The sequence below is a fragment of the Bos indicus genome, chromosome 11 (genome assembly GCF_029378745.1).
Source record: "Bos indicus isolate NIAB-ARS_2022 breed Sahiwal x Tharparkar chromosome 11, NIAB-ARS_B.indTharparkar_mat_pri_1.0, whole genome shotgun sequence".
Classification (NCBI taxonomy): Eukaryota; Metazoa; Chordata; class Mammalia; order Artiodactyla; family Bovidae; genus Bos; species Bos indicus.
In genome coordinates this window covers 30,510,303-30,532,341 of record NC_091770.1, presented here as the reverse complement: position 1 = coordinate 30,532,341, position 22,039 = coordinate 30,510,303, and the positions used below count along the sequence as shown (strand labels likewise).

Sequence of the window (22,039 nt, the reverse complement as noted above, 5' to 3'; positions counted from 1 at the left end):
TGGATATGACCATCACTATCTCCTCTATCCAAACGCTGTTAGCCATTTTTACTGAAACCCAACAAATGGTCTGAGAAGAAAGACAGGGAGAACAGATTTTAACTCTGAGTCATTTCTACGCTTATTTCCAAAGCAGGCAAGAAGACCTAAAGATAGTTTCATGGTTTCATGGTGACCCTAATAACTAAACATTTTCTCACTGCTGTGGGCATTTTCTCATATGCTGCTGATAAAGAGTATAAACTAATACAGCCCTTTAGAAAATAATTTAGCAATAAAGATCATGAAAACATTCAGTCTGATCTGATCAATGAGACGGACTCTGAAGGGAAGTCCACAGATAAGTACTGGCAATGTTGCACTTCCCCAAACGGTACCTAAACTGATGCCAGAATTCTGTTCTGTTGGTGAAATGTCCTGCTAGGCAGCCACCCTCCCTGTCAGGGGCAGAGGGCAACACCTGTGGCTAGGATTCAACCTCGCCATCGGGCTTCTAGGATCCTCCAGTGAGCATACTGGCCGTTCAGCTCACTGCTCTGGGAAGTTTGGTGTGCTTTCCACTTTTCTAAGAATTTTAATTCTTTTTTCCTCTCCTATATTTTATTATGAAAATAGGTAAATACATAGTAAATTTGGGCAAAAAAGGATAATAAACACCTGTGCACCCACAATGTATTTATACATTTATTGACGTATTATCAATACAATTATCAATACATTGATACATTTGATAATGAACAATGTTACATTTACTTTATTTACCTGTGTGTGTACATTTTCTGAAGTATCTGAAAGTAAGCTGCAAATATGATGATATCTTACTCTAAGTACTTTGGCATTTACCTCCAAAAAATAAAGATATTCTCCTAAATAATCAGAGTATCATTATCACATCTAAGAAAACTAACAATAATTCCAGGTTTCTGACACTGTTAAGGTGCAGTGAGGTCTGTATACATCTTGAAAATAAAAGTTAACTTGTATATGTTACTATTAAGTATGCTCTGAATCAGACAGAAGGTAGATGTGAAAGGGACCAGGACTTGCTCTTCAATAGCATCAGAAGCTATAAGGGGAATCGCACGCCTTAGGACAGGGCCATCAGCAAGTACCACGGCTCCCCTCAAGTTTCTCAAGAAAAAATGCTTACAAAAATACATTTAATGAGTTCCTTCTAATTTGAGGGTCTTTTTTCCCTTCCTTTCCTGATTTCTCATTTTTCTAGATTTTTAGTTATTTTTTTACGGTGGGCAAAATACTATAATCAGAAATTTTTTCTCCATATAACTCTGAATTCTGTAATTCCAGTAGAGATGTTTCCTTACCTTCTAAATCACTGCAATTAAATATAAGAAATACAAAACTGCAAAATAACTTGTCACTATATTGCCTTAGGAAGTCTAACTGTATTAATATGTAAATCATAAAGCTTTATATTACCTAGGAATATACCATACTATTGGTTTTAAAACGTATTTATGGTCATTTCTATAAAAAGTTAGGCATTTACTCCTTTGTCAGAAACATAAGCCCCATATCACAAACATTTCAATGGAAGAACAGAATCATCATAACTTGACTTAGTGTATCTTCACCAGAAACACAGCCCTTACCATGGGGAACTGTAGCAGGTAAAATCAAAGAGAATTGAATAAAGTTGTGTTTTGAAGGGAGCATCCTGCTCACCAACCTGAGTTTTCCAGAGCACATGGATTATTCCTGTTATAAATTCCTGTAATTTACATGGTAAACTCCGAACACTCAGGTGGATCCCCACTAGTTACCATTATAAAAAAAAAAGACACTTACCTCACTGGCACTGTGGACGGGTTCTGGCACAGCCTTAGCGGACGCTTCTTCCTGGCCCGTAGCAGTCGCCACAGCAGCCTTTTCCTGGGCCACCCCTACCACCTGCCCACTACTTGTACTCTTCAGTTTATCTGCAATTCGCTGGTTTTCTTTCTCCAGCTTGATTTTAGCTAACTGTGCTTCCAACATCCAATGTTCCTTTTCCTGCTCCAGTTTAGAAATCTTCTCCAAACTCTGCTGAACCTTGAAAGCAACAGAGAATTCTGAACCTTAGAGGATGATGTGGACAAAACTTAGTGGCCAAAAAAACACTTTATGAAATGCAAACCAAAACTACTTCACAGGTGTGAGAACAAAGCCACTTGATACAGGAAAATTTTTATTTTTCAGTTTTAGAAGATGCAAAAGGCACAACCATAAATTGAGAAATTCAACAAGAATAAAATTTTTTAAAAATTTTATTCATCACAAGGTATAAATAAAGAGTAAAAAGAAGCATGTATCCAAAGGAGGACTAATATCCAGAAAATATAAAGAACTTCTGTAAATCAATGACAAAAAGACAGACAACCCAACAGAGAAACAGCAGAAAAAAAGACTTGAATATGCACTTGAATAATACCATAAACATAAAAAAGAAGGTATTCAATGTCACTATTTATCAAAGAAAAGCAATTTAAGACCACCCAAATGACTAAAATGAAAGACAGGAAATACAAAGACGGACATATTTATGGAGCAATTGGAACTATCACACAGTGCCGGGAGAGGTGGAATTCGGGATGAACACTTTGAAAACAGTTTGGCAGGATTTTTGAAAATTGAACTTATATCCTGTGCATCATGCTAAGTTGCCTCAGCTGTGTCCGACTCTTTTCAACCCTATGGACTGTAGACCACCAGGCTCCTCCATCCATGGGATTCTCCAGGCAAGAATACTGGAGTGAGTTGACATGCCCTCCTCTAGAGGATCTTCCTGACCCAGGCATCGAATCTGAGTCTCTTCTGTCTCCTGCAATGGCAGGTGGGTTCTTTACCAGTAGCACCATGTGGACTCAGCAATTCCACTTCTAAATATATGCCCAACAGAAAAATATGCATGTTTATCAAAAAACAGGTATATGATGCCCATAGCAGCCCTATGATAACTAAACACTTGAAAATACTCATAAGCTATTGTTGTTCAGTCACTCAGTCATGCTGCGACCCCATGGACTGCAGCATGCCAGGCTTCCTCGTCCATCACCATCTCCCAGAGCTTGCTCAAACTCATGTCCATTGAGTCAGTGATGCCATCCAACCATCTCATCCTCTGTTGTCCCCTTTTCCTCCTGCCTTCTATCTTTCCCAGCATTAGGGACTTAGTCTGCTCTTTGCATCAGGTAGCCAAAGTATTGGAGCTTCAGTTTCAATCAGTCCCTCCAATGAATATTCAGGACTGATTTCCTTTAGGATGGACTGGCTGGATCTCCTTACAGTCCAAGGGACTCTCAAGAGTCTCCCCTAACACCACAGTTCAAAAGCATCAATTCTTTGGCACTCAGCTTTCTTTATGGTCCAACTTTTACATCCATACATGACTACTGGAAAAACCAAAGCTTTGATGAGACAGACCTTTGTTGACAAAGAAATGTCTCTGCTTTTTAATATGCTGTCTAGGTTGGTCATACCTCTCTTTCCAAGGAGTAAGCGTCTTTTAATTTCATGGCTGCAGTCACCATCTACAGTGATTTTGGAGCCCCCCAAAAAATAAAGTCTGACACTGTTTCCCCATCTATTTGCCATGAAGTGATGGGACCAGATGCCATGATCTTAGTTTTCTGAATGATGAGTTTTAAACCAACTTTTTCACTCTCCTCTTTCACTTTCATCAAGAAGCTCTTTAGTTCTTCGCTTTCTGCCGTAAGAGTGTTGTCATCTGCATATCTAAGGTTATTGATACTTCTCCCGGCAATCTTGATTCCAGCTTGTGCTACATCCAGCCCAGCATTTTTCATGATGTACTCTGCATAGAAGTTAAATAAGCAGGGTGACAATATACAATCTTGACACAGTCCTTTCCCAATTTGGTACTAGTCTGTTGTTCCATGTTCTAACTGCTGCTTCCTGTCCTGCATACAGGTTTCTCAGGAGGCAGGTAAGGTGGCTTCATATTCCTATCTCTTTAAATATTTTCCACAGTTTGCTGTGATCCACATTCAAAGGCTTTGGCATAGTCAATGAAGCAGAAGTAGATGCTTTTCTGGAATTCTCTTGCTTTTTCTATGACCTAATGTATGTTGGCAGTTTGATATCTGGTTCCTCTGCCTTTTCTAGAACCAGCTTGAACATGCGGAAGTTCTCGGTTCACGTACCATTGAAGCCTGGCTTGGAGAATTTTGACCATTACTTTGCTAGCGTGTGAAATGAGTGCAATTGTACGGTAGTTTGAACATTCTCTGGCATTGTCTTTCTTTGGGACTGGAATAAAAACGGACCTTTTCCATAAGCTATAAGAATGGATAAATTATGTAATTCACACAGTAGAATACTCAACATGAATGAAAATGGACCAAACACAACAACATGTAACATGGATGGAATATCACATACATAATGTTGAACAAAAGAAGCCAGATCTGAAAGAGATGCAGCATAGTTCTCTTTTAATATAAAGTTCAGTATCATGTAACAAAACAAAGAATGCAGGATTATAGTTATCTTTGGAAAAGAGGAGAGCAGCAACTGGAGAGGGGCATGAGGGAGGTTTCTGGGGTCCCAGCAATATTTTTTTAAATACATTTCTTCATGTAAGATTATATCTTTTCCAAAACTTTCATCTAGCTACTGGTTAAAGTGTTTACTTGTGAAAATTCACTGGAATATATTAATAATTTATATACTTTTCTTTATGTTGTACTTAAATAAGGAGTTTTTAAAAAGCTAATTCTCAAGGCAAATGAAAGCTTGAGAATTAAATAAAAATAAAAGCGATCTTTCAGTGAATTCCAAATGCTTTACCAAATGATTGAACAATTACCACGTAGCAGACACTGTTCATATATTTTCCTGCCGGTATCCCACGGAAGCCTCCTAACAGTCCTACAATTCTCACTTTTCAAAGAGGAGACCTGAAGTTCCAGGAGCTGAATCCTTGCTAAGCTAAAGGCTGAGCCAGGATTGGGGACCTCACATGTCTGGTTCATTAGTCTGATTCTTTTCACCATGTTACACTGCCTCCTACTGGCTCAATTCAATTAATCCTTATGAGACCCTACAGGGTAGATCAGATCAGATCAGATCAGTCGCTCAGTCGTGTCCGACTATTTGCGACCCCATGAATCAACCCCATGAATCGCAGCACGCCAGGCCTCCCTGTCCATCACCAACTCCCGGAGTTCACTCAGACTCACGTCCATCGAGTCAGTGATGCCATCCAGCCATCTCATCCTCTGTCGTCCCCTTCTCCTCTTGCCCCCAATCCCTCCCAGCATCAGAGTCTTTTCCAATGAGTCAACTCTTCGCATGAGGTGGCCAAAGTACTGGGGTTTCAGCTTTAGCATCATTCCTTCCAAAGAAATCCCAGGGCTGATCTCCTTCAGAATGGACTGGTTGGATCTCCTTGCAGTCCAAGGGACTCTCAAGAGTCTTCTCCAATACCACACTTCAGAAGCATCAATTCTTCGGTGCTCAGCCTTCTTCACAATCCAACTCTCACATCCATATATAACCACAGGAAAAACCATAGCCTTGACTAGACGAACCTTTGTTGGCAAAGGAATGTCTCTGCTTTTGAATATGCTATCTAGGTTGGTCATAACTTTCCTTCCAAGGAGTAAGCATCTTTTAATTTCATGGCTGCAGTCACCATCTGCAGTGATTTTGGAGCCCAGAAAAATAAAGTCTGACACTGTTTCCACTGTTTCCCCATCTATTTGCCATGAAGTGATGGGACCGGATGCCATGATCTTCGTTTTCTGAATGTTGAGCTTTAAGCCAACTTTTTCACTCTCCACTTTCACTTTCATCAAGAGACTTTTTAGTTCCTCTTCCCTTTCTGCCATGAGGGTGGTGTCATCTGCATATCTGGGATTATTGATATTTCTCCCAGCAATCTTGATTCCAGTTTGTGTTTCTTCCAGTCCAGCATTTCTCATGATGTACTCTGCACAGAAGTTAAATAAACAGGGTGACAATATACAGCCTTGACGTACTCCCTTTCCTATCTGGAACCAGCCTGTTGTTCCATGTCCAGTTCTAACTGTTGCTTCCTGACCTGCATACAAATTTCTCAAGAGGCAGATCAGGTGGTCTGGTATTCCCATCTCTTTCAGAATTTTCCACAGTTTATTGTGATCCACACAGTCAAAGGCTTTGGCATAGTCAATAAAGCAGAAATAGATGTTTTTCTGGAACTCTCTTGCTTTTTCCATGATCCAGTGGATGTTGGCAATTTGATCTCTGGTTCCTCTGCCTTTTCTAAAACCAGCTTGAACATCAGGAAGTTCACGGTTCACATATTGTTGAAGCCTGGCTTGGAGAATTTTAAGCATTACTTTACTAGCGAGTGAGATGAGTGCAATTGTGTGGTAGTTTGAGCATTCTTTGGCATTGCCTTTCTTTGGGATTGGAATGAAAACTGATCTTTTCCAGTCCTGTGGCCACTGCTGAGTTTTCCAAATTTGCTGGCATGTTGAGTGCAGCACTTTCACAGCATCATCTTTCAGGACCTGGAACAGCTCCACTGGAATTCCATCACCTCCACTAGCTTTGTTCGTAGTGATGCTTTCTAAGGCCCACTTGACTTCACGTTCCAGGATGTCTGGCTCTACGTCAGTGATCACACCATCATGATTATCTGGGTCATGAAAATCTTTTTTGTACAGTTCTTCTGTGTATTCTTGCCACCTCTTCTTAATATCTTCTGCTTCTGTTAGGTCCATACCATTTCTGTCCTTTATCGAGCCCATCTTTGTATGAAATGTTCCTTTGGTATCTCTGGTGTTCTTGAAGAGATTCCCTAGTCTTTCCCATTCTGTTGCTTTCCTCTATTTCTTTGCATTGATCGCTGAAGAAGGCTTTCTTATCTCTTCTTGCTATTCTTTGGAACTCTGCATTCAGAACTCTGCATTCAGATGCTTTTCACTTCTCTTCTTTTCACAGCTATTTGTAAGGCCTCCCCAGACAGCCATTTGGCTTTTTTGCACTTCTTTTCCTCGGGGATGGTCTTGATCCCTGTCTCCTGTACAATGTCACAAACCTCATTCCATAGTTCATCAGGCACTCTATCTATCAGATCTAGGCCCTTAAATCTATTTCTCACTTCCACTGTATAATCATAAGGGATTTGATTTAGGTCATACCTGAATGGTCTAGTGGTTTTCCCTACTTTCTTCAATTTAAGTCTGAATTTGGCAATAAGGAGTTCATGGTCTGAGCCACAGTCAGCTCCTGGTCTTGTTTTTGCTGACTGTATAGAGCTTCTCCATCTTTGGCTGCAAAGAATATAATCAGTCTGATTTCGGTGTTGACCATCTGGTGATGTCCATGTATAGAGTCTTCTCTTGTGTTGTTCGAAGAGGGTGTTTATTATGACGAGTGCATTTTCTTGGCAAAACTCTATTAGTCTTTGCCCTGCTTCATTCTGTATTTCAAGGCCAAATTTGCCTGTTACCCCAGGTGTTTCTTGACTTCCTACTTTTGCATTCCAGTCCCCTATAATGAAAAGGACATCTTTTTGGGGTGTTAGTTCTAAAAGGTCTTGTAGGTCTTCATAGAACCGTTCAACTTCAGCTTCTTCAGCATTACTGGTTGGGGCATAGACTTGGATTACTGTGATATTGAATGGTTTGCCTTGGAAACGAACAGAGATCATTCTGTCGTTTTTGAGATTGCATCCAAGTACCGCATTTAGGACCCTTTTGTTCTCAGTTTAGACAGGCAGGTGTGAGACTGGAGTTCTTATCAGATTAGCCTGCAGCTGGTCTGTGCCAGAGTGGGAAAAGCAATAGCTCTGATGTCAGACCATTCTGCCACTTATTAGTTATTAATCCTTTGGATAAAAACTTCTTAATTGCTTCAAGCCTTAACCTTCCTCACATAAAATAAGACAAAAATCCAAAATAAATTAAGATACTCCACATTTCACTGTCTCAGGAATTTTGTTTTTTAGGAATTATTATGTGGATTAAATTTTCAGTTTCAACATCCTCTCGGATTAATGTTGAAAAGATAAGTGATACATATCCAAAAATGAAAACAAGGTCAGCTTAGGCAAAACACTCTCACATAAATCTGTGCCCTCTTTATAAGAAATATTTCTAAAACTAAAAGCAAGCCTGGTAAAGTAAATAAATTTAAAGTAAATAAACTGCTGGCAAATGCTAAACTGGTGTCAGATTGTACCAACTTCTGAAAAAACCAGTACTGCCTACCTCCACCTACCTCCAAATTCAACTGACCAATACAGTACTGGAAATTTTTCATTCCTGCTCCTTTAAGAAATAAAAATAACTCACTGACTCTCTAGCCTTCTCCACTTTTTGCCTTATTACTTCAGACATTTAAATCTAGCCTAAATTATTAATCAGCATGGCAAAAGTATACTGATATTTCTTTATTGGCAATTTTAACACCAACTGAATCAGGATGACTTAGAGTATCAACAAGTGTTTTTCAATGAATTACGCTTATGGTACATGTGTTAATTTTAGACGTTTACTTACATAGCCTTTTAAATCTCTCAATGTATGTTAAAAACCTTCCACAGGGGATTTAACGTTCATCATCTTTAGCAAGCATCATGATTTTCCCAACGCCATACCTGTTGCGCAAGGCCTTCTCGACTTTCAGTAGAGCTGAGAAGGACCCGGCGGTTTGCCAGAGCTTCTTCATAAGGCACAGATTCCAAGAGGGGCTATGGAGAAAGCATCATAAGAATTAAAGAAAAAAGCGGCATGATTTCCCTGACCTTACAAATAAAAGTGCTAAATGAAGTTTAATAATCAAATTCAGGTGTGTGTCTATACAGACTAGTTCCTTTAATACATGTGAAAAAGAAACTTAAAAAAACAAACAATGAAGGGGAACATGTCATACCAGTTATAAGCAACACTGTCTAAAATCATAGGACTTACACCAAAATAGACAGATAAAAGAATGACACAGAAAATCTAGAAACAGATAAAAGCACATACAAAAATGTATTATGTGACAAATGTTGCATTTTTACATCAATTGAGAAAAGATAAACTGGATAAATCATGCAAGGACAACCAGCTAATAATTCAGAAAATTTAGACCCTGATTTCATACTGTATATCAAAATAAATAAATTCAAGATGGGTTGAAGATTTCAATCTAAAAAGTTTAGACCACAAAAATACTGGAAGAAAAAAACAGGTGCCCTGGAGTAGGAAATGACAACCCACCCCAGTATTCTAGCCTGGAAAATTCCATGGACAGAGAAGCCTGGCGGGCTACAGGGCACAGCGTCATAAAGAGCTGGACATGACTGAATCACTGAGCGCACACACACGTGTGCATATAAAATATTCAAGAGTGATCAAAATGATTAATATAATTTATGTTTATGTCTAAAGAAAACTCTTTTGGTAATTATAAAATAAAAAATCTAAATATTAAAGAAAAAAAAAATACAGGTGAACACATCTATAATGTTGAAAAGTACCCTGACTTTCCAAGATTGCCCTGAGAATCATCACCATAAAGGAAAAAGAATGGCTTGATGATAAAAAAAATTGAAACTTCTAAACTTTGAAAAATTACTGCAGCAAACTGAGGGGAAAATATTTCCAACATAAACAAAGGACTAGAATCCTTAACACAAAGAGAGCTCTTTTCAAACCTAATTAGGAACATTTATTTAAAAATAGGTGAACAATTTAAGCAGGAACTGATAGAATAATATAAACAGTAATTTATGAAAGGACGTTCCATTTCAATAATAAGCAGAGAAATGCAAGTTAAAACAATAACAAGAAAGCTCTTATCTCTGAGATTGACAAATGAAATTTACGGGTTAGATTTATACCTCTATTGCTGGTAAATTATAAACAGGTAACCTTCTCGAAGTGTAGACAGGAAAAAAACATCAAAATGTGAAACATTTACACACTCTGAACAAACAATTCCATCTTTAGGAATTAATAATTAAAACATTTAGGTCACCTTATACGTTACTAGGAGTATACAACTGCCCTTAAAGGTAATCTGGCAGTAAATATTAAAATTTAAAATAGGCAAATCACATCATCAGAATGTTCCACCTCTCAGTATTCCACACATACGCCCAAGGAGGCATTTACAAAGTTATCCATTGAAGTATAATTCTAACAGTGAAAAACTGGAATCAATCTAAATGCCCTCCGAAAGGAGAATACCTAAATGAACCATGGAACGTTTACATTATAGAATTCCATGCTGTGTTTAAAATGAATATAGTAGCCATCATATGTATTGATATAGATCTCTAAAACTTACTTTAAATGAAGAAAGCTACACAATGAAACATGCATACAAGTTTTTTTTTAAAAAACAAATTTAGAAAAGTCTTTATATTATGTATAGTTCAAAATTTATACAGATGAGTATAAATATTCCAAAAGAGTCTGGAAAGTTACACATCAAACTGATAACTACAACTACCACTGAAAAGGAACTGGAATTAGGAATTGTAATTTACCTATAATGTTGTCATGTAATTTTATGCATTATGTGTAACTAAAAGTTAAAAAGAAATGAGAAGGTAAAAACAAATACACAAAGTTCCATGTGCAAGAATATGCCATGTAGTGTTGCATGTAACAGTGAAAAATAGGAAGCAACCTAAAACTCCATGAGCAATGATGGCTTGGCTTAACTAAATTATTACACATTTACAGAGTGAAATACTATATATAAAATACTAGATGCATTAAAATGATAGCAATTTATAAGTATAGATACATATTTTTGATACATAAAAATATCCACAATGCATTAAAAGGAAAAAAAACAATTCTAAAACAGTGTATGTATCCAGAATTACTGCTTTTATAGTGTGTGTGCACATGCATGAATGTATATACTTTAAAATTTTAGGGAGCTAGAGATATACTGTAACAAAGTTAACAGTAGCTACCTTTGGATGGTGAAATTTGATGTACCATAATTTTCTTCTTGTACAGAAATATTTCTTCTGATTTCTTTTTGTAATGATCATGTATTTGCATTATATTGAGAAAAAATTATAAATGTACTTCAATTTTTTTGTTTTTTCTACAAACTTAAGATTTCCTGAAGTTTGACACTTATTGGCTGCCTGGCTGTCTCACCCTAAACTCTGTCAGGCGCTGGAAACGGAAATCTAACACAGCCTAAGAGGTGAGGTTTGGGTCTCCGTCATATCCTACTTTCCAAAGTCCTTCCACCCTTGTAACACCCACCAAGCACCTGCTCCTCAAAATTGAATAAAGCATAAATATCAACTGTGGGGAAACTACTTCCATTCTCTGGAATTATTTCAGATTTTCCCTCTGATTTAAATGTTAACAGGAGTTCACAAACCTTTCTCAAAGCCTTCATATAGGCAGCAGCTTTTTTCTTATACTGCAGCATGCATTCGGCTGAAAGAGGACTGATGAATCCACTCCCTGTCTTGGGCCCATAGCTCAGGGAAGCAATGAAGTAGTCCACGTTGTTGCTGAAGAAAGATGCAATCTAAACCAAGCGTGACAAGAAGATCGATTTTGTTTTCCAATAATATATTTAAAATATATATCTAACAGTTTTCAGAGCAAAGTTAAGGATACTGAGAATGCAAATGAAAGTTCAACACATGCTCAAAAGCCCACATTTACTTATTTGAAGAGAATACTTAGGCAATGATTTATAATAAACACAACATCAGTTTAAATTTTCAGTCCAGACTGGTGACGTGTGTATTCTACTGTTTCTGAAAACCAAGGCTGGTTCTGATTTATTCTGTAGACAATGTTTATGAGCTGTTTACCTCACCAAATCTGCGCCTGTGCTCCAAACATGTATGTTTGGGTTTATACATTCCATTTGCATCTTAACTTTGACTGTTTCATACTCCAACACAAGAAATGACACAAGCATCTTGAATATATAATTTCTACTTAAATTTCACTCTGTAAATCTCAATCTGTGCATTACAAATAAAATAGGAAAGAAATTGACTGAAAATTCAGTACACCCTTGTCATTTACAGATTTAACACTTGCTTACAACAACAAAGATCCATGACTGTATTTTTTCTGAGCCATGATTTTGAATCTACAGTCTATACAAAATGGTGTTATAAATTAAAACGTCTAAGAAAGTTATTAGCCAGAAAAATTAAAGTCTTGGATACATTCAGGAGTATTCAATTTCAATAAATAAGAACAAGTGACTTGTGAAACAAGAGTATTTTACCTTGGCAAACACTGCTCAAAAAGTAAGCACTCACTAATGGTCTAAAAGGTTATCTTTTTCATCAATATTTTACTATATCAAATGAAATTCTATGTTAGGTAGTATTTAGAAAAATCAAAACTCTAAAAATCTTGAGTTGTATATTCCATTTACATGACATAGACGAGACATACCTAGAAGCTGCATTTAGGTCGTGGCAGTATATAGTAAAGTTTACTTTCTTTCCTCTCTAGTATTTCTGTATTCCCCAGGTGTTCTTTAATATGCATATGTTATACCTTCCTAGCGGGTTTTTTAAAAATTACAAATGATAAAATTTAGTTTAATCAAATCACATTAGCTAAGTATTCAGCTGCCACCAACTAATACTTAATTCAGATAATTATTTTAGTTAAAAACCATTTTAATAAAAATTTCTGAGTGAAGATCAAAACCTTTCCTTGAGACAACTGTTAAGGTTTCAGGCAAAGTAAATCTAAAATAAACTATGAAGTATTCAGGAATTTAACATTCCAGAGTTCTCATTAAAAAGTGACAAATACAAAGACTCCTGTAAAATGTCAATATTCTCTTTTTTTCAGAATTTTCCTTAATTGAATCAAAGTTAAAATCATCATCAGAAAGTTTCCAGAATGCGTGTAGATGAAAGTGTTACAGAGGAGGCAGTAAGGATAATCTGGCTAAGGAGTCCTGTAGGCACTGATATGAGTTGACAGAATCTCATAACACCCTTTAACTACAGCCCTAAACAAGAGCAAACTGTCACGAAGACCAGTCTGACTTTGGGAAAGATAACACTGAATATCTAATATAATCTATGATCATTTCTGATTAACTTAAACCACTTGAAAAAAGTATGCTCCCTCCTACTAAGGTCAACCTGTCAGAAAAATAATGGTATATAACACAGATAGAGATTAGCATTTTCTTGAGAAATTATGTTGGATCTGTTGAAATAAATGGGCTAAGATAGTCCTGAATACAGCCCTTTCAGTTTTATATGTATGGGTAGTTCTCAGAGAAATCTTAGTCACTAAAGGCTTTGATGACAGGCACATGAACATGTCTTCCCTGAGAACTCAGTTGGTAAAGAATCTGCCTGCAATGCAGGAGGCCCCAGTATGATTCCTGGGTTGGGAAGATCCACTGGAGAAGGGACAGGCTACCCACTCCAGTATTCTTGGGCTTCTCTTATGGCTCAGCTGGTAAAGAATCCGCCTGCAACCCTCCTACACAGTTGGTGGGAATGCAAACTAGTAGAGCCACTATGGAGAACAGTATGGAGATTCCTTAAAAAACTGGAAATAGAACTGCCATATGACCCAGCAATCCCACTGCTGGGCACACACACCGAGGAAACCAGAATTGAAAGAGACACTTGTTACCCCAGTGTTCATTGCAGCACTGTTTATAATAGCCAGGACATGGAAGCAACCTAGATGTCCATCAGCAGATGAATGGATAAGAAAGCTGTGGTACATATACACAATGGAGTATTACTCGGCCATTAAAAAGAATACATTTGAATCAGTTCTAAGGAGGTGGATGAAACTGGAGCCTATTATACAGAGTGAAGTAAGCCAGAAAGAAAAACACCAATACAGTAATACTAATGCATATATATGGAATTTAGAAAGATGGTAATGATAACCCTATATGCGAGACAGCAAAAGAGACACAGATGTATAGAACAGTCTTTTAGACTCTGTGGGAGAGGGCGAGGGTGGGATGATATGGGAGAATGGCATTGAAACATGTAAATTATCACGTGTGAAATGAATCGCCAGTCTGGGTTTGATGCATGATACAGGGTGCTCGGGGCTGGTGCACTGGGATGACCCAGAGGAATGGGATGGGGAGGGAGGTGGGAGGGGGGTTCAGGAGGGGGAACACATGTACACCCATGGCAGATTCATGTCAATGTATGGCAAAACCAATACAATATTTAAAGTAAAAAAATAAATTAATTAAAAAAAAAAAAAAGAATCAACACCAAAAAAAAAAAAAAGAATCCACCTGCAATGTGGGAGACCCGGGTTCGATCCCTGGGTTGGGAAGATCCCCTGGAGAAGGGAAAGGCTACCCCACTCTAGAATTCTGGCCTGGAGAATTCCATGGACTATATATAGTTCATGGGGTCACAAAGAGTCAGAAACAACTAAGCAACTTTGACTTACATTAACGTGCAATTAGAATATGACATCTACTGAAAGCAGTTAGCCCACATAGAACAATTTTTAACGAAACTGCACTCCGGTCAGTTTATGACAATAATTAAGTACTTAATGATCCAAATGATCATTATCTAATATTAAGAATTCAATGAGAAGACGTGTTGAAGTCACCTTAAAAGTACGAATTAAGGTACAAAACCACAAAGGTACAAACAAAAATCTTGGTGGAGAAAAAACAAAATATAATAAAAGTCTTATAAATCTTTTTCTATACCCCAATTTCTGTACAGCAGACCTTGAATATACATCAGGATCCATAGTGAGACCACCTGGTATCTAAAACATCAACAGTGAGTGACCCACTTACTCATCACAAACATTTAACAGCATTCCGTATTGTGTCACATATTAGGTAGGAAGGAGGAAAAGGGAGACAACTTTATTTTACCAAAAAGGCTGATAATCTAAAATCGTTTTACAGATTAATTTTTCTACTATGTCAATCAATAAAAAAAAAAAAGAGATGCCAGTCCAGGTTCGATGCATGATACTGGATGCTTGGGGCTAGAGCACTGGGACGACCCAGAGGGATGGTATGGGGAGGGAAGAGGGAGGAGGGTTCAGGATGGGGAACACATGTATACCTGTGGCGGATTCATTTTGATATTTGGCAAAACTAATACAATTATGTAAAGTTTAAAAATAAAATAAAATTAAAAAAATAAATAAAATAAAATCTAGAATTAAAAAAAAAAAAGAATTTAATTTAACGTCAATATAAACCAGAGAAAAATTACCTTTCCTGCTCCATTTGTCAATGCCACTACTGATGACAGGATGCAGTCATTAGTTGTTATGAGCTTCTGGGTTGTTGTTGGAAGTTCAAGCTCTATTGTAGCCTTTTGACTATAATGTTTGGAAATATCTATGAATCCAATTAAATGAAAACTCATCAGTATCTATATACAAGTTGGATACAGTCAACCAACCCGTTGACCTCTCATTTCTATGCTTACAAATTTACAAAACAAGTCTGACAAAAGACGGTCCCAAATATCATAATTGGGCTGAATCTCAATTAGGTTTCAAGTCCACATGCAAAGAATAGAGAGCACTGAGGGTCTCTTAACACCATCCTGGGGTCACTATTATGGCCTAGAGCATGTAGGTCTCAGTCTCTTTCATTTGAGAGTCAGTCCTTATTCTTGTGCTGCGTAAATGACCCTAACCAGTATTTACCAGTTAAAAACTTTGTTTTGACAGTCTAGTAGGCACAAATGAGAATTTTTATTGTGCTTATATAAACAAACCATGAGGCTGGAAAAGAACAGCCAACATAGGCATGGTGATCCACAGTCCTTATTGGATCTTAACCAGTTTGCCAGAACATACTTTAACAATAAGAAAGGTCTGCACAGCCAAATAAGGATTGAACACTGCAATGTCTGGCTTCACATTCTACTGCCTCCAGTCCAAGAAAATTACAACAAAGGCCTGTGGTTCTAAAAGCATAGAAGAGAGGCTTAGACAGAAACATGTAGAGAGAAACAGCAGTAGGTAAAACTCGCCAAACAGCTAAACTTGGGGTTTTCTGGGTCTCTGAGAAATAAAATAATTTCATCCTGAAAATAAGGGGGAACAGAATTAGCAAGACAACATTGATTTGTGAGGAAGGACAACTATATTTGTAAATAATAAAGAGCTTACAATACAGCCTCCTCTGAATTTTTATTTCTTTATTTTTTTGAATTTTTAGACTACTTCAGTTACAACAGCATTATCACTACCAACAAAGCGAAAAATAGATCACAAGACATGGAAATTAATTGTTATAGCAGGCATGTATACGAAGACCTTCATTTATTCAGAATCAAGAAATTTAGTTGATTTTAGACTATAGATAAATAAGAGGAAATAAGACTATTTAGAAATAAGAGATTTAACGTGGTATAACCATGATATTTCAGCACAATTTAAATTTATTTATTAAAGACTAGAAAGATTTAACGTGGTATGATCATAATATTTTTAGCATAAAATCACTGTTTTATGAAATTTCTTTTTCTAAAATTTAAAGCTAAGAAATTGTGTTATTTATATACATTGTATGTATATATACAAATATATGTAAACTGTTACATACAAAAGCTTTTAGGATAGGCTTAGATTTATAAAAAATTTACAGAGTTTCCAGATACCCTTAGCCAGTTTTCACTATGGTTAACATCCTATGTTAATATGGTACAGCTGTCACAGTGAAGAAACCAACTAATTGGTACATTACTATTATGTCTAATATATTTTAAAAAATAAATGATTATCTTCTATAAATTCATAAGACAGCCAAGTGAATAAAAATTCAGTTGGAATGCTGGACATTTTTGGTATACTGAACTTGCTAGCTCCCAAAGTAGACATCATCTTTCTACACACCACAGAAAGTTTTACTCAATATTTTACTGTCTGTATACAATGCTATAATACAACTGGGCTGGCAGGCAATCTTGGCTGACTGTATAGGTAATTAAAATACTTATAAAAGATGTATAATACTAAGAACCCTCCCATGGCTTCTAGTGGATCAAAGCTACTGTAGTTTGACTATAATAATTCTCCCCATTCAACTGTTTACTCTTTATTTATTGAATCTAAATATTTTAATTATTTAGGATGTTCCTTGACGTTAAATTTTAACTTCAAAAAGAACAAGGAAATCATGTGACCTAGACTAGAGATTTATTTTTGTTTAATGTTTCCTATCAGTCTACCTGCTTTAGACTTGAGACTAAAGATCAAACAATTCTCACTTGTTAAAAGATTAATTCACTCCCATTTTAATTCCTTGTAGGACACACATTTTTATAAATCTCTCTCTCTCACTTTTTATATTAGGACCAGCCTGCCTGCTTGCTTGCCTGCCTTCCTTCCTTTTTCCCAACTTGGACCAAGCAATTATGCAAGGCAAAGGATCAAGGGAAAAGATTTGAAATAAGAGCTCTCTTAAAAACAAAGTTTATTCTGTTAATGCCAGTTAATGCTGACTCTGAGAGATATGAGAGATACACAACACTCTTCCAACTAGGTAAGAAGACAGATTTGAACTGTAAACCTATCAGCAAGAGCCCATAATCTGCTTGCCAACCATTCTTCATGTTTCCCAATATTTTAAATTTATATTATGTACACTTTCAAGAACAGAAACAAGCAGAGGCACAAAGAGGGCTTAGGGGGCCTCTGATCCTCCCATAATCTCCACCAGCTCTTGACAAATGGTAACAGCAGCATCCTTTGATTTGGACCACTCAGCATCTAATGCCACATATGAACAAAAGCACCTTCAGAAAACTTAGAAACACATTATTATTATTTATAGAAATATAAATAAAATCAAGATTTTTCAATGTAAATAAAGCTTTAAGATCCTTCTCAATGGATAGCCCCCCTCCATGGCTCTAGCCCCTCCTTTATCAAAATTCTAGAGAAAATACTAGTAGGAACAAATCATAATATTAGCACAGGAAAACTTAGGAAACAAAACCAAAGAATCTGTAGTCACAGAGCAGTTTGTGGTTTCAATGGCCTAGTTCTGGAATAGAAGACTGTGGTTAAGTCTGAGCTCCCCAAATCAAAAGCTGCACGGGAAAAAAGTTCTAGTCCCTTGGGCTTTCTATGGACCAGACTAGGTTCTGCAGCGTTGGGACTCATTATCGTTACCTGCCACCAAATCTGTCTATGCAAGCTGTGATTTCTGCAACCAGAGCTAGCTCCAGAAGTACAGCGACTTCTACAGTTCCTTATAATTGAAGACAAGCCTCAAAAAGGACCATTCTCAAGACTAAGGCGGTATTAGGTAATACTACTGGGACTAAGATAGATTCCCAGCAACACAGGTTATGTGTCAGTTTATAGAAGGGCCCCCAATATACACATTTTATATATGCAATCCGACAAAATCTTAAGTTTTTAAAATATATTTTCTGTGAAACCATTAACTGGTCACTAACCATACATTAAATACCACAGTGAAAAATCTAGGTACCTGGGCTACTTCCAAAGGTGGTGGTTTAGTCACTACGTCATGTCTGTCTCTTGCGACCCCATGGACTGTACCCTGCCAGGCTCCTCTGTCCATGGGATTCTCCAGGCAAGAATACTGGAGTGGGTTGCCATTTCCTTCTCCAGGGGATCTCCCCAAAACAGGAATCGAACCCAGGTCTCTTGCATTGCAAGTGGATTCTTTACCTACTGAGCTACAAGGGAAGCTCTACTTCCAATAGTCCTTAATAACTGCTCTGCCCTCTCTTTCTGCTCCTACTCCAATAGCCACCAAAAGGAAAAGAGAGAGGGGAAAGAAACCAAAAGCCATGCAGAGATATAAATTAAAAAGTCAGGACTCAGAATCATATGCTAAGAAGCAAAAGAAATGCCTTTCGACAAGCGTATTCTTAGGAGCACACGGCAAGCAAAAACTGATGAAAGTTTAAAAACAGACCTTCAGTCTGTAAGTTTCTCCTGAACAAAACAGGATTTATAATGGGTACTCTCAACAAAAAAATGCACAGGAGGGTGGAAAACCAGTACATTATTTCCAGGAACTTTACACCTTTGTTTCCTCAGTCCCTTCATGCTTGGGCTCTAACAAGTGCGGTATTTTGCTAAATGCCTCTGAATAGCATGTCTGACTTGATAAAATTCATACACCTCCCTTAAATCAGTATAATGTATTTTTGGCTCAAGTTCTGCACACAAGGGTTTCTCATCAGTACTTTGTTTACCTTCAGGAAAGAAGCAGATGGAAAAAGCAGAAGGCAGTAAGCTGTGTACTTTAACGTAAGCCAAATGCTACTAAGCCTTTATCTAGGGTCTATTAGCCTTGGCAGTATTTGTTTAAATCTCATTCAGGCAGATCTCAGAAAAGGGACGAAGCTTCTTTATGTTCTTTTTCAAGTCTCACCTTTCATGACATCATGGAATCCATGCAGAGCAGCACCAACATTTGTTAACACACAACTGTAGTTTGTCCGAAGGAGTCCATCTGGCTCTGTACCTAGGAAACCAAGATCACAGACCTAAGCACTGTCCCAGAGGACTTCACCCAAAACACTGAGCCCACCATCTTCTCTCCACCCTTGGGAAGAGAATCAGTATCACTTGTGACATGTTGAACATAATGGCTCTCAAAATTCCTGCAGACACATGCAGACAGAATGGTGATGATTACAGACACCTAAACTGATCTGGAGCGACAGCGGTGCAGCACTGGAGCGACTGTGAGGAGATACTTCACGTCCAGGGGCAGAGATATAATGGCCATCGGAGGTAAATCCATCCATCCCAGTCCATTTTAGTTCGCTGATTCCTAAAATGTCGACGTTCACTCTTGCCATCTCCTACTTGACCACTTCCAATTTGCCTTGATTCATGGACCTCACAAAGAAGATCCCTATGCAATATTGCTCTTTACAGCATTGGACTTTGCTTCTACCACCAGTCACATCCACAACTGGGTGTTGCTGTGGTTCCGTCTCTTCATTCTTTCTGGAGTTATTTCTCCACTAATCTCCAGTAGCATATTGGGCACCTACTGACGTGGGGAGTTCATCTATCAGTGTCCTATCTTTTTGCCTTTTCATACTGTTTATGGGGTTCTCTAGGCAAGAATACTGGAGAAGGCGATGGCACCCCACTCCAGTACTCTTGCCTGGAAAATCCCATGGACGGAGGAGCCTGGTGGGCTGCAGTCCATGAGGTTGCTAAGAGTTGGACATGACTGAGGGGCTTCACTTTCACTTTTCACTTTCATGCATTGGAGAAGGAAATGGCAACCCACTCCAGTGTTCTTGCCTGGAGAATCCCAGGGATGGGGGAGCCTGGTGGGCTGCAGTCTGTGGGGTCGCACAGAGTTGGACATGACTGAAGCGACTTAGCAGCAGCAGGCAAGAATACTGGAGTGGTTTGCCATTCCCTTCTCCAGTGACCCACATTTTGTCAGAATTCTCCACCACGACCCGTACATGGCATAGTTTCATAGTTTCATTGATTCAGACAAGACTGTGGTCCATGTGATCAGATTGGTTAGTTTTCTATGATTGTGGTTTTCAGTCTGTCTGCCCTCTGATAGAGAAGGATAAGAGGCTTATGGAAGCTTCCTGATAGGAGAGACTGACTGAGGGGAAACTGGGTCCTGTTCTGATGGGCAGGGCCATGCTCAGTAAATCTTTAATCCAATCTTCTGTTGATGGGTGGGGCTGTGTTCCCTCCCTGTTATTTACCTGGGTGCAAACTATGTTAGAGGTAATGAAGATAATGGTGACCTCTTTCAAAAGGTCCTTTGCAGGAACTGCTACACTCAGTGCCCCTAACCCTGCAGCAGGCACCGCCAACCACTGCCGACCCATGCCTTCACCAGAGACTCTTGGATTCTCCTGGGCAAGTCTGGGTCAGTCTCTTGTGGGGTCACTGCTCCTTTCTCCTTGGTCCTGGTGCACACAAGGTTTTGTTTGTGCCCTCCAAGAGTCTATTTCCCAGTCCTGTGTAAGTTCTGGCAGCTCTATGGTGGGGTTAATGGTGACATCCTCCAAGAGGGCTTATGCCATACCCAAGTCTGCTGCACCCAGAGCTCCTGCCCCTGTGGCAGTCCACTGCTGATCTGTACCTCCACAGGAGACGCACAAACACAGTTCTGCCTCAGTCTCTGTGTGGTTTCTGGGTCCTGGTGCACACAAGGCTTGTTTGAGCCCTCTGAGCATCTCTGGCGGGAATGGGGTTTGATTGTAAATGTGAACTCACCCCTCCTACCGTCTTGCCGGGGCTTCCCCTTTGCTCTTGTACGTGGGGTATCTTCTCACAGCTGCTCCAATGCTGTGCAGCCACAGCTCCAGCACCTACTGTCTTGCTGAGGCTTCTCTGACCTTGGACGTGGAGTATCTCATGAGTGAGAGTGAAAAAGTTGGCTTAAAGCTCAACATTCAGAAAACTAAGATCATGACATCTGGTCCCATCACTTCATGGCCAGTGGATGGGGAAACAATGCAAACAGTGACAGACTTTATTTTTTGGGCTCCCAAATTAATGCAAATGGTGACTGAAGTCATGAAATTAAAAGACACTTACTCCTTGGAAGAAAAGTTATGACCAAACTAGACAGCATATTAAAAAGCAGGGACATTACTTTGCCAACAGAAGTCCATCTTGTCAAAGCTATGGTTTTTCCAATAATCATGTATGGATGCAAGAGTTGGACTATAAAGAAAGCTGAGCTCCAACTGAGCTCCAAAGAATTGATGCTTTTGAACTGTGCTGTTGGAGAAGACTCTTGAGAATCCCCTGGACTGCAAGGAGATCCAACCAGTCAATCCTAAAGGAAATCAGTCCTGAATATTCATTGGAAGGACTGATGCTGAAGCTGAAACTCCAATACTCTGGCCACCTGATGTAAAGAACTGACTCACTGGAAAAGACCCTGATGCTGGGAAAGATTGAAGGCGGGAGGAGAAGGGGACGACAGAGGAAGAGATGGATGAATGGCATCACCAACTCAATGGACGTGAGTTTAAGTAAACTCCGGGAGTTGTTGATAGACAGGAAGGCCTGGCATGCTGTGGTCCATGGGGTCGCAAAGAGTCGGACACAACTGA

At 38.5% G+C, this 22,039-nt stretch overlaps 1 protein-coding gene across 2 annotated transcripts in view; it reads right to left on the bottom strand.

The window, feature by feature from the left end:
* The window catches only part of PPP1R21 (protein phosphatase 1 regulatory subunit 21), a 77,698-nt gene that overhangs the window by 13,592 nt on the left and 42,067 nt on the right, over positions 1-22,039 (bottom strand). For both annotated transcript variants that reach the window (XM_070798615.1, XM_070798616.1), the window contains exons 13-17: positions 19,357-19,449; positions 15,200-15,327; positions 11,356-11,508; positions 8,612-8,704; positions 1,810-2,052 (exon numbers count right to left, since the gene is read on the bottom strand). In XM_070798615.1, the coding sequence (XP_070654716.1) occupies positions 1,810-2,052; positions 8,612-8,704; positions 11,356-11,508; positions 15,200-15,327; positions 19,357-19,449 (710 nt within the window). The remainder of the gene's footprint in view (positions 1-1,809; positions 2,053-8,611; positions 8,705-11,355; positions 11,509-15,199; positions 15,328-19,356; positions 19,450-22,039) is intronic.